The sequence below is a fragment of the Trachurus trachurus genome (genome assembly GCF_905171665.1).
Source record: "Trachurus trachurus genome assembly, contig: scaffold_156_arrow_ctg1, whole genome shotgun sequence".
Classification (NCBI taxonomy): domain Eukaryota; kingdom Metazoa; phylum Chordata; class Actinopteri; order Carangiformes; family Carangidae; genus Trachurus; species Trachurus trachurus.
In genome coordinates, this window is record NW_028155225.1 from 4,040 (window position 1) to 21,855 (window position 17,816).

At 41.3% G+C, this 17,816-nt stretch overlaps 1 protein-coding gene across 1 annotated transcript; it reads right to left on the reverse strand.

Annotated features, from left to right (window-relative positions):
- Window positions 1–5,344: 5,344 nt before the first annotated feature.
- On the reverse strand, window positions 5,345–13,222 carry LOC311007990 (leucine-rich repeat-containing protein 39-like; the record flags this gene model as incomplete). The annotated part of the gene is made up of 5 exons (XM_084001421.1): window positions 5,345–5,446; window positions 8,137–8,289; window positions 10,548–10,727; window positions 11,819–11,822; window positions 12,927–13,222. Coding segments are annotated over 5 exons (735 nt in total), but the record flags the coding sequence as incomplete, so codon positions are not given.
- Window positions 13,223–17,816: the final 4,594 nt, after the last annotated feature.

Sequence of the window (17,816 nt, forward strand, 5' to 3'; positions counted from 1 at the left end):
TGTTGTAGCTTTACGGGACTCAGGCTGTACCATCGCTAACACACAGATGACCAGTGAGTAACGAGTCAAAAAGCCGCCGACACGGAGCTGCCTGAGGAGTTGTAATGCAGCCTGAACGCAGCTCAAACCGACCCGGTGCCTCAGCACGGCAACCGAGCTTTGATAAACACACCGGATCCGCATGGTTTACAGTAGCCTATCCTTCCGTAGTTTAGCCGGTCGCTACCGGAGCTTAATTTAAAAAAAAAAAAAGAAAAGAAAAAAAAAGCGCTCGTTGCGGTGCCGCGGAGAACAGCGCGTGTGTCCAAGCTGTGTTGGTTTATGTAACTTGAGGGGACAAATGAACCACATGTTTATTGTCATGCATTGCTGACCTGGGCATTGTTTCTCAATAAATTAGAAAACCCTTTCCTATCATTCCCCTTTTCCGTGCATGGTTGAAGGAAATTTGGCTCGCATCCACACTCCCACTCCCTCCTGCGCTGAAATGTCACCTTAAAGTCACATAAACCAGTACGGGTGTCTGGACACAATCACCTAGGCTATATTATTGTCAGCGCGACAGCGCCTCATCACCTCTGGTGTTAAAAGGCTCTGTTCTTTCTGCAGTCAGGTTAAAGCGCACATCCGCCGTGTTGGTAAACAAATAATCCCTCTGTATCAATGGAGGAAACCGTGCTTGATCAGCTTGGGTTGGAGGTGGTGTGAGTGCGGGCCAGCGGGGGACAGGGGAGGGGGGCAGCTGAGATCGCTGAGATCGCTGTGCCGTCACCATAGAAACGCAAGACGCATTACGGCTCATTCGCAAAATACCTCTCAATGGAAACACCCGCAAATGGCAATTGCACTTTTTCGAAGTTTCAGAAATATCGCTTTTATTTTGCGAAAATCTGTAATGGAAACGCAGCGGTGTCTCTCATCTCATCTCATTATGATAGGACTTCAACCTCAGAGCTCTCTGTCCCAAATAACGTGCTACTTAAACATTTTCATTGTGCTGTGCTCTTAAAATAAATTAACAAATAGCCTACTAGTGTAAAGTCCATAAGGAATGTTGATCTTAAATTTTCCCCTTAAATTTAGGTTCTCAGGAAAATCGCCGCTTATCAATTAATCGATCATCGATCGATAAGGTCTATCAACTATCGATTAATGAATTACTCGATAATTTGCATCCCTATTACAAATATTTGGCACATTCACTTTTTGTAGAATTGCCAGACTGCCATACTGGGGTGGGAGGACACTTCTCTTTACACCCCAGCAGGAAAACAGTGTAGTTGAGATGGTCTATCAAAATGATGCCGTTACCTCATATGAAGTGTAAATGGGACAAATGTAGCATGTGATGTTGATTAAGTGGCCTGACCCAGCCCAAAGACCAGGTGAAGATCAATGACTCCGTCAGTTGTGTAGTCATACTTACTCTTTACATCGCATTATTTTGTAGACCTTCTGCATTGATCAATTTCAGGATGATGATGAAAATTACTTTTTTCACAGTATCATGTTTGATGAATGCAGAGTAAATGCTAAATCCACAGAATTGTGAAATCTTTTTTTTTTTCTCTAATTTTGGAGACCAAAAGGGTTTATGGTTACGGTTTTGTCAAAAGGATGTTCGATTCGGGGAATGAGTTTAGACAACTGAGCAACTGATTCACACAACAGGAATTAGTGCTTTAGCAATTCAGAAAAACTGTAACAGGCACAAGTAGCCCAGGTTGAGTCCTGTTTTATCTGTCTGTTCTTTTCAGCGGTTGACACTTTACGGAATGGCCAATAGGTGGCAGCTGTGTTTTTTGGGGGGTTTTTTTGTTTGTTTTTTTTTACTTTTCTCTACCTGCTGCAAGTTAGAGAGAGCAGTAACCAGTTATCCTGCATTGGAATAGAAATTACTTGTTAGAAAGATAGAATACTGTACAGTAACGTCTACTGGGAAGAAATCCAGCTATGGATCGTAAAGAAGAAGAGCAGAGGGAAGGAATGCATTTCTTGTTGGTGTGGCAGCAGCTGTTGCTGGAGGCGCAGTTGCAGGTCCAATAGGAGTTGCAGTGGGAGCTATAGTGGGAGTTGTGTCAAGTATCTGTTCCATTCAGTGATATTTCATGTTAAATAACCATTATATTCTGTTCACAACTGGAGAGTTTCATGTTAACAGATTCAGCTTCTGGTTTTAATTTATTATGAACATTTTCATTAATCAGCACTGATCCTGACTGCAGCAGTCTGATGAAATCAACCATCTTAAACATGTGATGTATTTGTGTTCAACATGTTAATAAACACAAATGTTTAAAATCAGTTGTGTCTCCAGAACAAGATTGTTCAACATGTGGAAACATCAGACAGGAATGTTCTAGTTGTTGACAGCCGGGTGGAGCAGGGATTTTAAATGTGGGGGTGTCTCTGCCTTTGGCCCCTGGTTCTGTCCAGATTCTCTTCACTATGATTTGCACCACTTTCTCAACTTCTGAAATTTTGATTTGAGGGGGTAGAACATTGGTGTTGCCCCTGCATAGAGCCGGCCTCATCTGCATTCATAGATTGAATGCTAGTGGAACCCAATTCAAAATGGTGGTTTTATGTGTTGGTCTTAAGCAGCTGATTAAAGCAGAAGTAAGCGATCCGGTGGTTTTGGCTAACTTCCTGTCAGCCGATGGAGTTAGCAGCCCCCGTCCTCATCCCTATGTCACCACATTCACACGTATCCCTTGGCTGCACACACGGAGAGGACCGCCCCTTTATGTCGTTCTCTCTTCTCATTGGATAAAGGTTGTAGGATACAAGGAACGTTTTCTCCTCAGCTTACAGCAGAGCAGAGTGACTGACAGACCCGTGTTTCGGACCAAACACTCTATATAAGTGATTGTTGTCGGAAGATATAACTATATAATGTGGCCTGAATGCAGTGAATCTTGTTTTGTTTTGTGGGTCTTTTTTTTGTGCAATTTGATATTTATTCACTTTTGTGAACATACTCTGAATGCAGAGATGCATTAGAAGTCAAATATATCATTTTGTTGGTCTCCATTTTGTGCAGTTTGATTTTTTTTATTCACTTCCGTACATGCAGTTGTCATGCTCCTCCTCAGTTTCATTCATGGTTTGAATTCTATAAAAGTGGGTCGCGACTTAATGACCACGGGAAAATGTGGGTCCCAGAGTGAGACAAGTTGAGAACCCCTGTTCTATATTACAGCTACGGACACACACTATGGCTCGTTTGAAAGGTGAAACTTTCTGCTTCCAATCGGGACAAACTGTTTATTTCTACATGCCTCCGTTCCTGAGCCATCCCAAGATAAACAGCGGCCAGTTTTCATCAAAACCCTGCTTGTTTTCTAGAAATGGAGATATAATACAGCGTCTTTTATGAAATATGAGCTGTTTGTGCCTGTCGCTCTTCTGATACTTACATTTCTGGGTGAAAGGGCTCGTGGAAGATAAATAATACTGTTGTTATATTCGCAAAACCACCATGGGGGGGGGGCGCTACAAAACAACAATAACACAACTACTGCTGACTGAGATCCCTTCCTGTTTGGAGCCTGGCAGGTGAAAGCGGAGCGGCTGAGCTCCAGTCAAACTCTTTGTTCTCTGATATTTTGCATAAAAACACAAACATACACGACGTCAGGATTGGAGCTGAACGTGTTCACTAACTAGTGGCACCGAGCCGCAACAGTAGATTTAAAGATATGGGCTGTTTTATTCAGTATGTTTGGCGCCTAGAGGGCTGCGTGCACCACTGATTCGACCCGATGCAGCAACCATCAGAAACCGAATTATGATAAAATGTCCAGATTGTGAGTTTTCATGAGTTTTTGATCCTCATCTATTTCAGTTCTGTTCATCATAGAGTTCCCAAATTCACACATAAGGTGTGTTAGAGTGGTTATTTTCTTAATTTAAAAAAAACAATCAAAATTTGGCACTCAATGAGTTAAGGGGCAGTCTGACGCTACTGTGACGCACAGTAATAATCTACCGGTTATCATTATTTGTACCTGGACCTTATTTCTGGAATAAAATCTGGTCGTTTACTAATCCATATAACTTTGGTGTCATAAGGATCCTTCAAACGATATTTAGATCCATTCAGAGCCGCATATATCCATATAGTGGGAGTGATCGGGGGAACTGAGATGCAGCCTCTAAATAACATTATCTGCCCCGAAACTCGTTCATTTCAACAGTATTATGTGTTAATTCACTAGCTCTAATTACCTTTTTTTTAATGGCCCCCACACATTTTGAAAATGGCCTCATTTTTTTAGACCACAGGGGCCAAAATTGCCCTGAAAATACTTTCTGAATTTCTTACCCTGCACACACACACAGGAAGGGGGCGGGGCTTGGCTTATCTAGAGCACTGGAAAAGAGAGTAGCGACACGCATTGGTCAAGTGGAAACGCCCCCTGGTGGCGGGATATGGGTATTGCAAATGCGCCCAAGAGCTGGCATCTCTGAAGTGTTGGTGAATGAGTAAGTGCGGTATTTTCAATAATTTAAGGACATTTATAGATCACCCACGTTAATAGCATCATCGTGGACCCTTTTACAGATAAATATTAACATAAAGTGGCCATTAATTGTTGTGTCACGAATGCTTGCTGTTTTAAATGATAAAGATAAGTCCACTAAAGTGTCATACCAGTTTGCGCGCTAAATTCAACTGTGTTAGCTAACTGTTTGCCACTTAAGCCTGTGTTTTCTTTAGTTTGTTTGTTTGGTCAAGCAAGTTATTGTGCTGCTGGCTTTTATTTTATTTCCATGCGAGGTTTTTTATGTTATTAATTTTGACAGCTGGTGGTTGCTTAGCAACGGTAAAGCGTTCGCTCGTCCCCTTCTGTGTTTGTCTGCTGTGTGACCGGTACGTACTGTAAACAGCTCCGTGTGTTTTTATTAATTATCTTTTTTTTAATCAAAATTGGAGGAAAAACTTAACATAATACATTTTGGGTTTGATTTTGTCACATTTTGTAATGGTTTTTAAGTGTTGTCATCTTTTATTTTGTGTGTTATATCTATGTTTATAAAAAAAAACAGTTGTTCACATTAATGTTACAATTTAAATTTTGAAATAAATAAATTATAAGCATAACTTAATATGACCAAGGCACCTAAAAGCAAAAACACAGCAGTTTTCATCAATTTACAAGCAAGTTGGCAACACACATACATTGGAGTGAATGGGTTTCTTGGGCGGATTTGCAATACCCACATCCTGCCACTAGGGGGAGAATAAAGTGACCACGGGAGTCTATGGTGGTGTCGCTACTCTCTTTTCCAGTGCTCTAGGCTTATCTAAGTACTTTGATGTTTGATGTCTGTGGTGTGTTCATGGGTCGTTGGAAAGTCTGCAACTCACCTGCATTTTCCCCAGCGCTCCGATGGCGACCTCAGGAGGGAGGATGACTGGTTTGGCGTACGTCCCTCCGATCTACAACACACAGGAGAGAGAGAGAGAGAACATGATGATATGTTCTCTCCATGGTAACCACCCACTCCACAATATATTTAAAGCAGAAGTAAGTGATATATTTGTGTTAATATAAGTCTTAAATAGTTATATCTTCCGACAGCAATCACTTACATAGAGTGTTTGGACTGAAACACGGGTCTGTCAGTCACTCTGCTCTGCTCTGAGCCGAAGAGAAAACATTTATCGTATCCTACAGTTTTTATCCAATGAGGAGAGAGAACGGCATGCAGGGCTGTGTGTGCAGCCAAGGAACGCCGTGAATGTGGCGACGTAGGGACGAGGACTGTTATGGTGCGTTCAAGGAAACTCGTATTTTTCCGACCTGTGAAGTCGTACCAGTTTGATCTGGTACGAGTTCACGGGTCGGAAGTTACGAGTGGCCGTTATAGTGACTTTCACCGGTAAAACAGGTCGGAAAAACACGAGTGGGTTGCCTGGAACGCTACAAAGTCGTAAGTTGTGACTTGAAGCTGTAATTTATGATTTCAAAAGCCTGCCTGGAACGCAGCATTAGCGAAAACGACCGGACCACTTACTTCTGCTTTAAGGATCTTAAAAGCTGCTTCAGTGAGTTGGTATGGAAATGTTTGTATTGTTTGTTAAAGGGACAACGAGGAGTTTTGGAAAAGCGAAGTGTTTTCACACTACATTTATGAGCCTCCGCACTGTGAAATTCTTTGACCGGCGCAAGACAGACTCATGTTTTCATTCATCAAGAATTAAAGTCAGAGGTTGGAAGACGATCACATAACGTCGTAGTTCCCACCATAAACGGAGATTCGGTGGCGTTATTCTCATGACTCGCCACGAAACCGAAAGTAAAGAAACCTGCATTTCCACCACCACTAATAATAACAAAATAACGGTAGAGACAAAACGATATATTTATCGAAAATGGGCCCATTAACAAGTGGTAACGTAGATTCATCCACATTAATATGAGACTTTTTTATAACCAAATAGAAACTCCTCGTTGTCCCTTTAATATCAATTTAAATCACTTGCTTTGAGCAGCCTACTCTGTCGTATTGTTAGGGTGAAAACTGTCTTAACACTGAATGTTTGCCTTTTACTAACTGAAGTTGATATTGTGCCTTACTGATTAATAAATAAAACAGAACACCAATGTTTTACTGACTGATGAGATAAAGCTGAACCTGTGTCTCCACACTGGAGACTGCAAAGCTGCACACATCAGAACTAACACTGAGCATATTCTCCACTTTGACATTACTGATCAACACTGAATATATCTCATTGATGATTGTTTTATCAGATTGAGCACCCAATTAAACAAGTTAATCCTGCGTGGGTGAAACATTTGCCTTTATGTACCTGTTTATGCATTCACTTTAAGTAGTTAGTAAAGTTTAGTCTCATGTTTTAACTAACCTATTGTGTCTTATATTTTTGACTAACCCATTGAGTTATAATATAATGCAATGAGTACCAGTAACCTGTTTGATCATTCAGAGGCAAGTTGAGAGCACACAGAGCCACAGTGAAAGCAAAACATCTCCAAGGCCGAAGGGAGGAGAGGATGAGAGGCCTGTGGCCCGCTGAATGAAGCATTGTGAGGAAGAGTTTTAATGGTCTGTGTTATCTGCCCTGACCCCTCAGACACCTGGGATGGAAAGTTATGTCAGTGTAGGGAGGGTTTGTTGTGTTTCAGGCCAGAGGTTCGTGTGCTGCGAAGATGGGACCAGCCTGTGCCAGCCAGAGGGCACCAACGAAGGGAGGGCTAAGTCTAAGCCACAGCCATTCCCCACCTGTTTTTGACCAATAAGAGTTAATTACACACACATAGTGCGAAATATTAAAAACCAATGTAACGCCTTAGTCTTGGCCAGATGCAAATTGCAGAAGACAGAGAATTCTGGCTCTCTGGGATGGTGGTTGCAGCTAACTGCTTGCAGACTGCGATTTCCTGAACAGGAGAGTTTCTTGTATCTGATTCCTTTGATGATCCAATTTAATAAATAGTTGACCGGAACGTCGTTGTTTGTCCTCTCTTGGAATAAACAAACACGAATGTCAGTTTTCCTGTTTTTTCATCCTGACAGTATGAAGTATCCAATCATGTTGATAAGTTTTGTGCGATGGTATGGAAATGTTTGTATTGTTTGTTAAGTGGATGTATGTGTTTTTATTGGGTGGCAAAGCAGTTTCCCCTTGGGATCAATAAAGTTTTCTAATCTAATCTAATCTAATTCTAACTAGGGATGGGCATTTCGAATAATTTTCTAACCGAGTAACCTAACCTGGTGTTACCCGGGTAACCGATTACTGTAATAAAAAATAAAATGACGTCATGTCTGACTGACAGAGCGCAGCCGGTGCATAAATGCGCTCTGACAGTCTCTACTGTTATTATCCACCTGATTGTGTCTGACGACGCTGTGTGTCAGTAATGCGCTCTGTCTGACGGTAGTTTAAGATGCACATATGGGGCAGATGTGCATCTTTATGCCGGGGAATAAATGCGCTGCGCTCTGAGTGCTGAGCGCAGCGCATTTATGCCGCGGCTGCCTCGGAGGAGAAAACTTTTTTCTTTTTTTTTTTAAATCATTAGCGGTGCTTATTAATTAGTCCACACTACATGTTGGTGCCTTCGCTCCTCTCTGCCTCGCATCGTCTCAGGAAATAACTGGGAACCTGTGGATGTCCTCAGGTAAACACTGCAGACGGTTTCCTCCCATGTCGAGCCACTGGAGCGCCGGCAGAGCGACCACGCAGTCCGGCATGCCGGTGAAGTCCTTCATGGACAGATCCAGGTGCTGCAGGTTCCTCAGGTGTCTGAACTAGAGAGGGGACACAGAACAGACCTGAGACCAGCAGCTGGACCAGAACCTCTGGAGAACCCCTCCACACACCCACTGATCAGACGAGTTAGGTGTCACATGAACCTTGTTATTCATGTTAGTGCTCGTGCTTCATGTAGATCCTGGTTCAAGTTCTGGGGCCGTATTTACAAAGCATCTTCGAGGCCATTTTAGTCTTAAAGGGATAGCTCAACATTTTGGCAAATTGGCTCATTGCCATAACCCCTATAGTCATAGCAGCAGTAGGTTCGTTACCTTTAATTGTCGGTGCAAGCTGTTTTTAGAACGGCGGAGCAGAGCCGTGAGCTGCTCAGTACGGAAGCCGAGAACGGCCACGTCCATAATATTTTTTTTATTATCGTTTTCTCGTGATAACGACTTATTATTTCGTTATCTCGAGATAACAAAGTCCGTTTTCTCGTGATAACGACTTATTATTTCGTTATCTCGAGATAACAAAGTCCGTTTTCTCGTGATAACGAATTAATTTATTTCGTTATCTCGAGATAACAAAGACCGTTTTCTCGTGATAACGAAATAATCATAGAATGTGTCGTTGACATGGTTGCCTAGCAACATGTTTCCCCGGTGCAATCGCTTCTGCTTACGGGGAAGTAGCAGCTGGTTAGCCGCTGTATGTTCGTAGCAGGAGGCTACTAAAGCGAGTCTGTTGGAAACACACATCTACAGATCTAACGTAACAGAAGAGATGTTTTCGTGGGATAATTGCTCAGAACCATGTGTAGAACTCAAATCAGTGAGCTGATTAATGTGATCACATCATCCTGACTTCAGCCTTCAAGAGCTGCCACTAACGTTAGTCTGCTCTGAGGAGCTGTCAACAATGAAGTACCGGTAAGTTACACTTTAACGTTAGTTTGTTTACTGAGCTGGGTTTATTTAAGGGGCTACAGGTTAGCATAAACACATGAGAGTTGACTACGTTATGGCAGCTTCAGCTAAGGTAATGTTAGCTAGTTGCTGCTCAGATAAAGCTCATGAACACCATATGAACACTGCTGTCTTGCCAAATGAACATTAGCCTACATGTCAGTGGTCGCAGGCAACAGGGGTCTGATGGTTGGAGATAAGGTTGTGATTTCTGACAGCAGCAGCCAGTAGCTAACGTTAGCTTAGCTGAAACAGGATAGATGGGACCACCGGCCGGTAGCCCCTTAAATAAACCCAGCACAGTGACGTTATTCAAACTAACGTTAAGTGTAACTTACTGTTAAGTTATTGTTGACAGCTGGTGTGGACAATAATCACACCAGTGAGTAGAGTAGACTGAAGCAGAGCGATAGATAGATGTTATATCTATCGCTCTGGACTGAAGTTAACTGCCCCGAGCTGAACAGTAGCCTCCTGTTGCTAGGCAACCATGTCAACGACACATTCTATGATTATTTCGTTATCACGAGAAAACGGTCTTTGTTATCTCGAGATAACGAAATAAATTAATTCGTTATCACGAGAAAACGGACTTTGTTATCTCGAGATAACGAAATAATAAGTCGTTATCACGAGAAAACGGTAATAAAAAAAATGTATACGGACCTGGCCGTTCTCGGCTTCCGTAGCTCAGAGCTACGCTACGGAGGCTCATGGGATTTCTTGGTTTTCCTCATCAACTCATCAAATACACAATCCAACAACTCCAAAACGCTCTGGTGGACAAGTTGTGACCTGCACATTCACCACGCTATGAGATAATAACACAACGTTACCACACAGAGTTGTTTTAGAGGGAAATTCATGCAAAACCGCTGATGTGCGTTGCCCTTCAGGGACAGTTTTTTCATCAAGCAGTCTCTGCATTTCCTCTAAAACAACTCTGTCTGGTAACGTTGTGTTATTATCTCATAGCGTGGTGAATGTGCAATGGGCCAATTTGCCAAAATGCCTATCCCTTAAATATCTGGGGGAGTATGAGTTATTCTTAGACTTGAGAAAGTTGATAAAAAGCTTTTATTCTTAAGTTTGAGAGTTGGACTAAATTCCACAAATTCTCAGCACTTAAGACTAAAATCCTCTAAGACTTGGAAGAATTGGAAGTGACATCTAAAATTCAGTTTACGGCACATAGTACTGTGGTAACTCGGCTCTGAGACCGGATTTAAGATTCAGTCCTACACTTCACTAAAGGTGTGACTAAGATGCTTGATAACTACCTTTTAAGTGCATCTTTCAGTCAATAGTTTGTTTTACTCATAAGTCGACTCCTATCTGGTCCGTACCTGGTCAGGGAGGTGGTCGAGGTCCCGGTTCATGGCCAGCTCCAGTCTCTCCAGACTCTCACAGCCGCTCAGCTCCTCGGGAACCACCTGCACTCTGTTGTAGCTCAGCATCAGCTCTCTGAGCCGCGTCAACATCCCTGAGACCAGAACCAGAACCAGGAGGACACATGGTGAGACCGGCTACAGGGTCGGTCTTCTAAACCCAGGGGTGCAGATCCGATGCCAGGATTGGGGGGGGACACAAAAGTGATTTTTTTTTTTTTTGCCCATATGCAACTCATACCATGCCGCCATAAATCACAACTCCGCAGAGTCTCGGCATATCATTCAAAAAGTCCTGCACAGGGAATCATTTATTGTGCTTATACCTTTCTTGTTTATTGTCCTAAACAGCCAACAGAGAGTATCACTGCTGTTATATTAGTAAATTATAATTTAAAGGGTCTCGGACATATAATATCTACTCACGTTCTTATCTTTCGCCTCCCACCGACCCTCCCAGATCCCCAATTCTTCTCACCATCTTCCTTTTCTCCCAGTGTATGGAACTTTATGCATGATTAAAAAATATGAAGCCCTAAGATTGAGGGGGTCGTTTTTTTTTAAAGCCTGCTGATATCATCGGCGTCTGAGTAAGAAACTACCCATCATTTGCATTGTAGTGGAGGAGACTAGAGGTGGAATGTGGAGTCAGAAATATATAGGGCTGACCCAAAAAAATCGAAGCTTCGAAGCTTCGTTCGTTGCCATGGTAATCGATCTTTAAGTCCGTGATCGATTGTTTTTTTTTCTTCCTTTTTTCCTTTTTGACACTGGTTCTCATCGGCAATTGTTAATTATTAAATTATTAAAATGAGTAGGCGACTTGGCATCCTGGAAACCTGCTTGATTTATGAGATATGCAGTGTTTGTTTGCCATTACTTTCATTATTTCCGCTACGACCCCCCCCCCCCGTCAGACGTGACGATCGCACACCCCACTGGCTGTCGAAGCTTCGATTAAAATCGATTTTATGTACGCGAAGCTTCGATTATCAAAATAGATAATCGGGTCAGCCCTAGAAATATATTTGTCAAACATTATTTGTTCCACCATTTCAATAATTTATTTTTCGATGTGAGGAATGTGAAGTCTGAAAATACATTTGTTAAATTTTGAATAGTTTGGGGTATTTTTATTGGGGGGGACAATTCATGTTTTTCAGAAATCCCCCCCGGGATCTGCACCCATGCCTAAACCCCCTCTTTGACCTGTCGGAGCTACTACTGACCGATCTGTTTGGGGATTTGGAGACAAACACTCACATCAGACCAAGGGCGTCATTTATGATATTTAAAAAAACAACAAAATTACTTGATTAATCAAACAATAATCGATTATTAATTAATTATCAACTATTTTGATAATCTAATAATCAGTTTGAGTCGTTTCTTAAGAACAAAAGTCCAAATTCTCTGATTCAGCTTCTTAAATGTGAATATTTCTGGTTTCTTTGTTCCTTTATGACAATAAACTGAGTCTCTCTTTGGTTTGTGGACAAAACAAGACATTTGAGGACGATGTCGTCTGGTGGTTTGGGAAACACTGGTTGATGATTTTCAACATTTTATTGAACAAACAACAAATCAATTAATCGTTTAAATAATCGACAGATTAATTGATAATGAAAATAATCGTTAGTTGCAGCCCTACCAAAAAGTAACTGAGTTAGTAACTGAATTACTACATAATAACAGTAACTATTGAGTTACTTTTATTTCATAAAATGCTCAAATATGTTAGACTAGTTGATGGACCGAAAAAAAAATGTATAACGTAAACTTTAACAGGTGTAGCCTATTACTATTTTCTGATGGGACTTCTTGAGTCAAGTAACGGCGCATTTTATTGTCAGTAACGGTAACAGCGTTGTAACGGGGAAACAGTAACTTTTTTGATTACTGTTACTGAAAAAAGTAGCGCCGTTATTTCATGACGTAGACGTAGTAATCCCTGTCATAATTGGTCAAGTCCATATTCTGCACAGAAACATAATGAAAAGAAGCCACAAGGCCAAGAAACAGTCTTAAATGGCTGGTCATCATATAAAAGGAGAAAAGACACTGTCCCAAAGAGGTTATAGTCATATCACTGAGTTAAGACTTATATGAACACAAAAATATTGCTTACTTCTGCTTTAACACAAACATTCTGCTTACTTCTGCTTTAAGTTCATTTTACTACTGTAACGAATATGAAAATGACAAAATAAAGAGGTAAATAAGCCTTGTCCTTTTATCAAAGTTAATAATTTAGCACTTTTCCACGCATACGGTGACTTTTTTGCTTTAAAAAATCCTATACAGACAGATATCTTAACCCCCCCCCAAATGTTTAACCCAAAGCTACGCCCCTGCATCAGACCGAAGACTGGACCAGGACAATAATCTGTAGATACCTTCCACTCCTCCTGCTCGATGCGGAGCACCAGCCGTCCGTCCTCGGTCTGCAGCTTCTGTCTGAGTGGAGCCAGAACGGCCCGGTCCTCCCAGACCCCCAGGCTGAGTCTGGAGCGCCGCTCGGTGCCGCTCCTCCTCCTCTGCTGCTCCTCCTCGTCCTGCTCCTCCCTCCTCCTCTTGATCCGGGTCTCCCACAGAGCTCTGACCGAGCCGATGGAGCCGCACACCACCACGCCCCCCCCACCATGGTGACCACGACGACGACGACGTCACAGCGCCGCACGGGGAGACAGGCGAGATGACCTCTGACCTCTGAGCTGCAGCCTCGCTCTCCTCCTGATCATCCTGTAGGAACAAATACAAAACATTTCATTTCTTTGATTTCATTTCTATTTTACTAAATAAATTGTAAAGAAAACCGTTTTTAATTATTCATTTAATTGAGGCCTGTATTGAGGCCGCATTTTGTAATTATGTAATTAATTTCACCTCATGATGTAATATTTTGTAAAATCTGCCACATTTTGTAATAAAATTCTTAAACACAATATGTAATAAACTTTGCTGCATTTTGTAATAAGTTGTTACATTTTGCACAAAATTATTATTAAAGTTTCTATATAAAAAAGTGCAACACTTGTATTTTGTAACTAATGCAATATGTAACAACTTATAACAAAATGCGGCAAAGTTTAGTTTAGTAGTTTAGTTTTAGTGGAGATACTGAATATGTATGTTTCACATTTCTACTGCATATGCTCTTTGCAATTCTGATTTGTTCACAGCATTGTGCAAAGGAAAAATACACTACAGTCATCTCAACAAACATAAGAAACACTCTTGGGTACAACTTTACATAAACAATGTTGCAGTACATATAGTAACTGAACCTACAGAGTACTGTAAATCATTCCTGCACATCCAGACGTTCCAGTCACATTTTCATCTACATCACTCTGTCAGTTGTAGCGATTGAAACAGATTCAATATTCCCAAAGATACAGTAATGTCATCCTTACATTGTATCTCTTTCAACCTTATCCATTGTTTGTAATGGGCTCAGTCTCTTCCACCTCTGTGAGGTTGTCTTGTAATCCTATGTGATGCAGAGTAAAATTACAGTAATGTACAGTACATGTACTGCATCAACCATTATTACTGTAGTGTACAATACTGTCAAAGTGCTTCCTACTTATAAAATGCTGTAGTGCAGTACCGTGTAAGTCTAAATGTAAAAAAGTTCTTGTCCCACTGTATCTTACAGTAATGCCTGACACAATGACAGCAGTGCAGATTGTTTAGTGCTGAATACATACCTGTTGTTCCTTACTGTAAATGTTTGAATCATTGAATTCACAGTGCTTCTCCCAACATTTAAAATTAGTTTGACAGATTTTGAAAACTAGTTCAACAATTTTGTAATGACTCAAGCAATGAAATGAGGACTATTAGTTTTATAGGGAAAGACTATTCCGCGTTCAAAAGTATAGTTCATTTTGACTGACATGACATAAACAAATGATAATGTTGTAAAACAGCAGAGAATTGTATGAGAGCAACTGATACATGCCCAAAAGCATTTGCAATTTGTTCAGAGGAAGGAGAAACTGCTACTATGATGTGGACAAATGACTACATGTTGTGGAGGTTGAACTAATAGTTATGAGAACTTTTCATTCTGATCTGAGAATAGCACCAAAGCGATTGAGAAAAACTGTAATTATCATGATAAATAAAACTCAACCTGTCACACAGCTCCATGTTGTCTCTGTGTCTGTGCCGCTGTCCACGGGGGGGGGGCAGCTTCTGCTCACCTGTCTCTGTGCAGCTTCTTAAATCCAAACAGTCCGACACAGCAACGCACTGCTCCTCTTTGGCCTCAGTGTCTCGGACTTCCAGAGCAGCTACAGCAGCGTTGTGACCTCAACCATGGTTGGTGAGAGCAGAAATGTTGTTGTAGGCCTGTGCATATTCTCATTTGTCCAGGTCATAGTATTTCAAAGGAGGTTAAATCGAAAGCAACTGGACTTATACTGAGTCTCCACACCAGTTAGTTGGACCAGTCCCAGCCTGGTCAGATGCTACATGAACTGATGAAGCCTCTTGGATGAAGGTGAAACGTCTTCCTAGACAAATAACTAAGTCCAGACCAGTTGCTTTCGATTTAACCTCCTTTGAAAAAAAAAAAAAAAAAAAAAAAAAAATTGTTGTGGTGAAAATGGGGCGGGCTCGTGAAAACGAGCGTTAACTCGCGTATCTCGCGTTTGGTTGCGCGTAAAAGCTCGCGCGAAAAAAAAGCGTTCCTCGTGTTTGTGTGGGAAGCCCCCTGTGGGTCTTCCCACCAAACACGATGAAATAGACGAAGACGCGAGGGTCCCGTCGCCATAAAAGAATCGCGTGTAGCGTCGCAAAAAAAAAAAGTCGCGTATACCGCGTCTCGCGCCTAATCGCGTCTTTGCGTCACGGCCTTTTACACCGCGGACGTAACGAATAAACGGTGACGGTGTGAACGAACAAGAACAGGACCAGACGTGGCGTTATTTCCAACAAAATGATTTCTAAGTTTGCTGATGTAGATGAAATGTGCACTTTTTGTGGAGATGAACCAGAGACAATGTTACATTTATTTTGTACTTGCCCATTGTCATTTGTTTTTTGGAGAGATATGGAAAAAATTTTGTACAACAAATGTAAACAACACATAACAATTAGTAACAGAGATATTATTTCAAAGTTTGAACATGAAGAAAAATCAATTAATTTCATGATAAATCTCATGATTTTAATGGGAAAGTTTCACATACACAAGAAAAAAATTCTCAAAGTCTCTTCCTAACTTTTAATGTTTTCATAGAGGAGTTTAATGTTTATATAAAAACCTTGTCACTGACGCTAAACAAAAAAAGTGAACGCACACTGATATACTTGAACTCATTTTCACTTACCCCAGAATAGTGAAGTAAGAGTGCCTTATCTTTATATTAACTGTTTTTTTTTTACACAGCATATTTTTTATTTTTATATTTCATTTATTTATTTTACTTATCTCAACACTGAAAAGTGTCTTTCAATGTCTGTTTCCACGAACATTCCAATTGTTCTCTGATTGTCTGTACTTTGCAAATATGAAATAAAGATTTCATTAAAAAAAAAAAAAAAAAAAGACGTGGCGTTATTTCCTCTTTTCACCGACAGCTCCACTCTCCCTTACTTACACCAACTACTGTTATTGTTGAGGCCAGAGAATTGTGGGATTTGTAGTTTTTGACCAATCGCAGGTTGTGCTCTTTCCTGTTTTTTGTGATTTTCCCCGTTTCACACATGTATTTTTTTTTTTAGGGGCAATTGCGAGTGAAATGCTCGCCCATGGAGGGCATAAGAACATTTAAGACCTGTCTAAAATGATTTAAGACTTGAACACAATAATTCAAACAAAATTTAATATATATATATATAAAGTATATAAATAAAGCAATTAAAAAATTTTTTTTAAAATTGAAATAGATTACTGTTTCATTCATACTTTGTTGGATTGGTTTTTGGTTTCTTCAGTGTTTTTTTAAACAGCCAGAAATGATCTCATCTGGTCTGGATGTTTAATAGATTTTAAAAAATGCAAATATACAGTACACCAGTCAAATACATTTTCCCATGTGTTTCAATTTAAACTTCAAATCTCATTAAATTTGCTAATAGTTGGGGAAAAGTTCTTTAATTGTGAAATAATCAAAACTGTATATATTTCTACATTATAAATGTTGTTTATTTGACCAGAGAAAATTTAATTTAAATCCATTTTGTCCTGAATCCACCAAACTGCTGGGATCAGAATAATCCTGATGTTCTGGATCAACGTTTTCCTGATCCGACTAACACAAACTGATGAAGGTTTGATCCATTTTCAAGATTTGATCTGATCAATGATCCAAAATCCAATCAGTTTTTAACCCTTTGAACAACTGGGTCCAGGACCAGAAACTGACTTCTCCCACGTTCTCTGAGGAACCTGAACTCACCACAAACGACTCAGACTTGGTTCACTTCAACTTTATTGAGTTTTTTTTCTTTTCTTTTTTCTTGTTTGACCAGGGTTCAGACACTTCACTGTTTATGAGTCGGACCAGAACCAGAACCAGGACCAGGACCACAACCAGGTCCAAGAGTCCTGATCCAGATCCACATCCCCACACAAAACCACGACAGCGTCAACAAACAACAACAAACATTTCAACACATGAAACAAACAAAACAAAACAAAATAAAGGTCAGTATAAAAAAAAAAAAAAAACTACGACACCATCGTTACCCAGCAGCCCAGAGGAAGACGTCGGGACCGGGACCGGGACCAGAACCAGGACCAGGACCAGAACCAGGACCAGGACCAGGACCGGGACCGGGACCAGGACCAGGACCAGAACCAGGACCAGGACCAGAACCAGGACCAGGACCGGGACCGGGACCAGGACCAGGACCAGGACCAGGTCTCCCCTCAGGAGCTGGAGGAGCAGTAACAGTCAGACGGGTCCAGGACCAGGACCAGGACCAGGACCAGGTCCACCGGTTCATTTACACACAGTTCAGTCAGTCGGGACCAGATCGGACCGGGACCAGGACCAGAACCAGAACCAGAACCAGGACCAGAACCAGAACCAGGACCAGGACCAGGACCAGGACCAGGTCCACCGGTTCATTTACACACAGTTCAGTCAGTCGGGACCAGATCGGACCGGGACCAGGACCAGAACCAGGACCAGAACCATGTGAAGTTCTGGTCCTGATGATCAGCGGAGACTTTCTGGACCTTTCACAGAGCGGTGGTCCTGGTTCAGG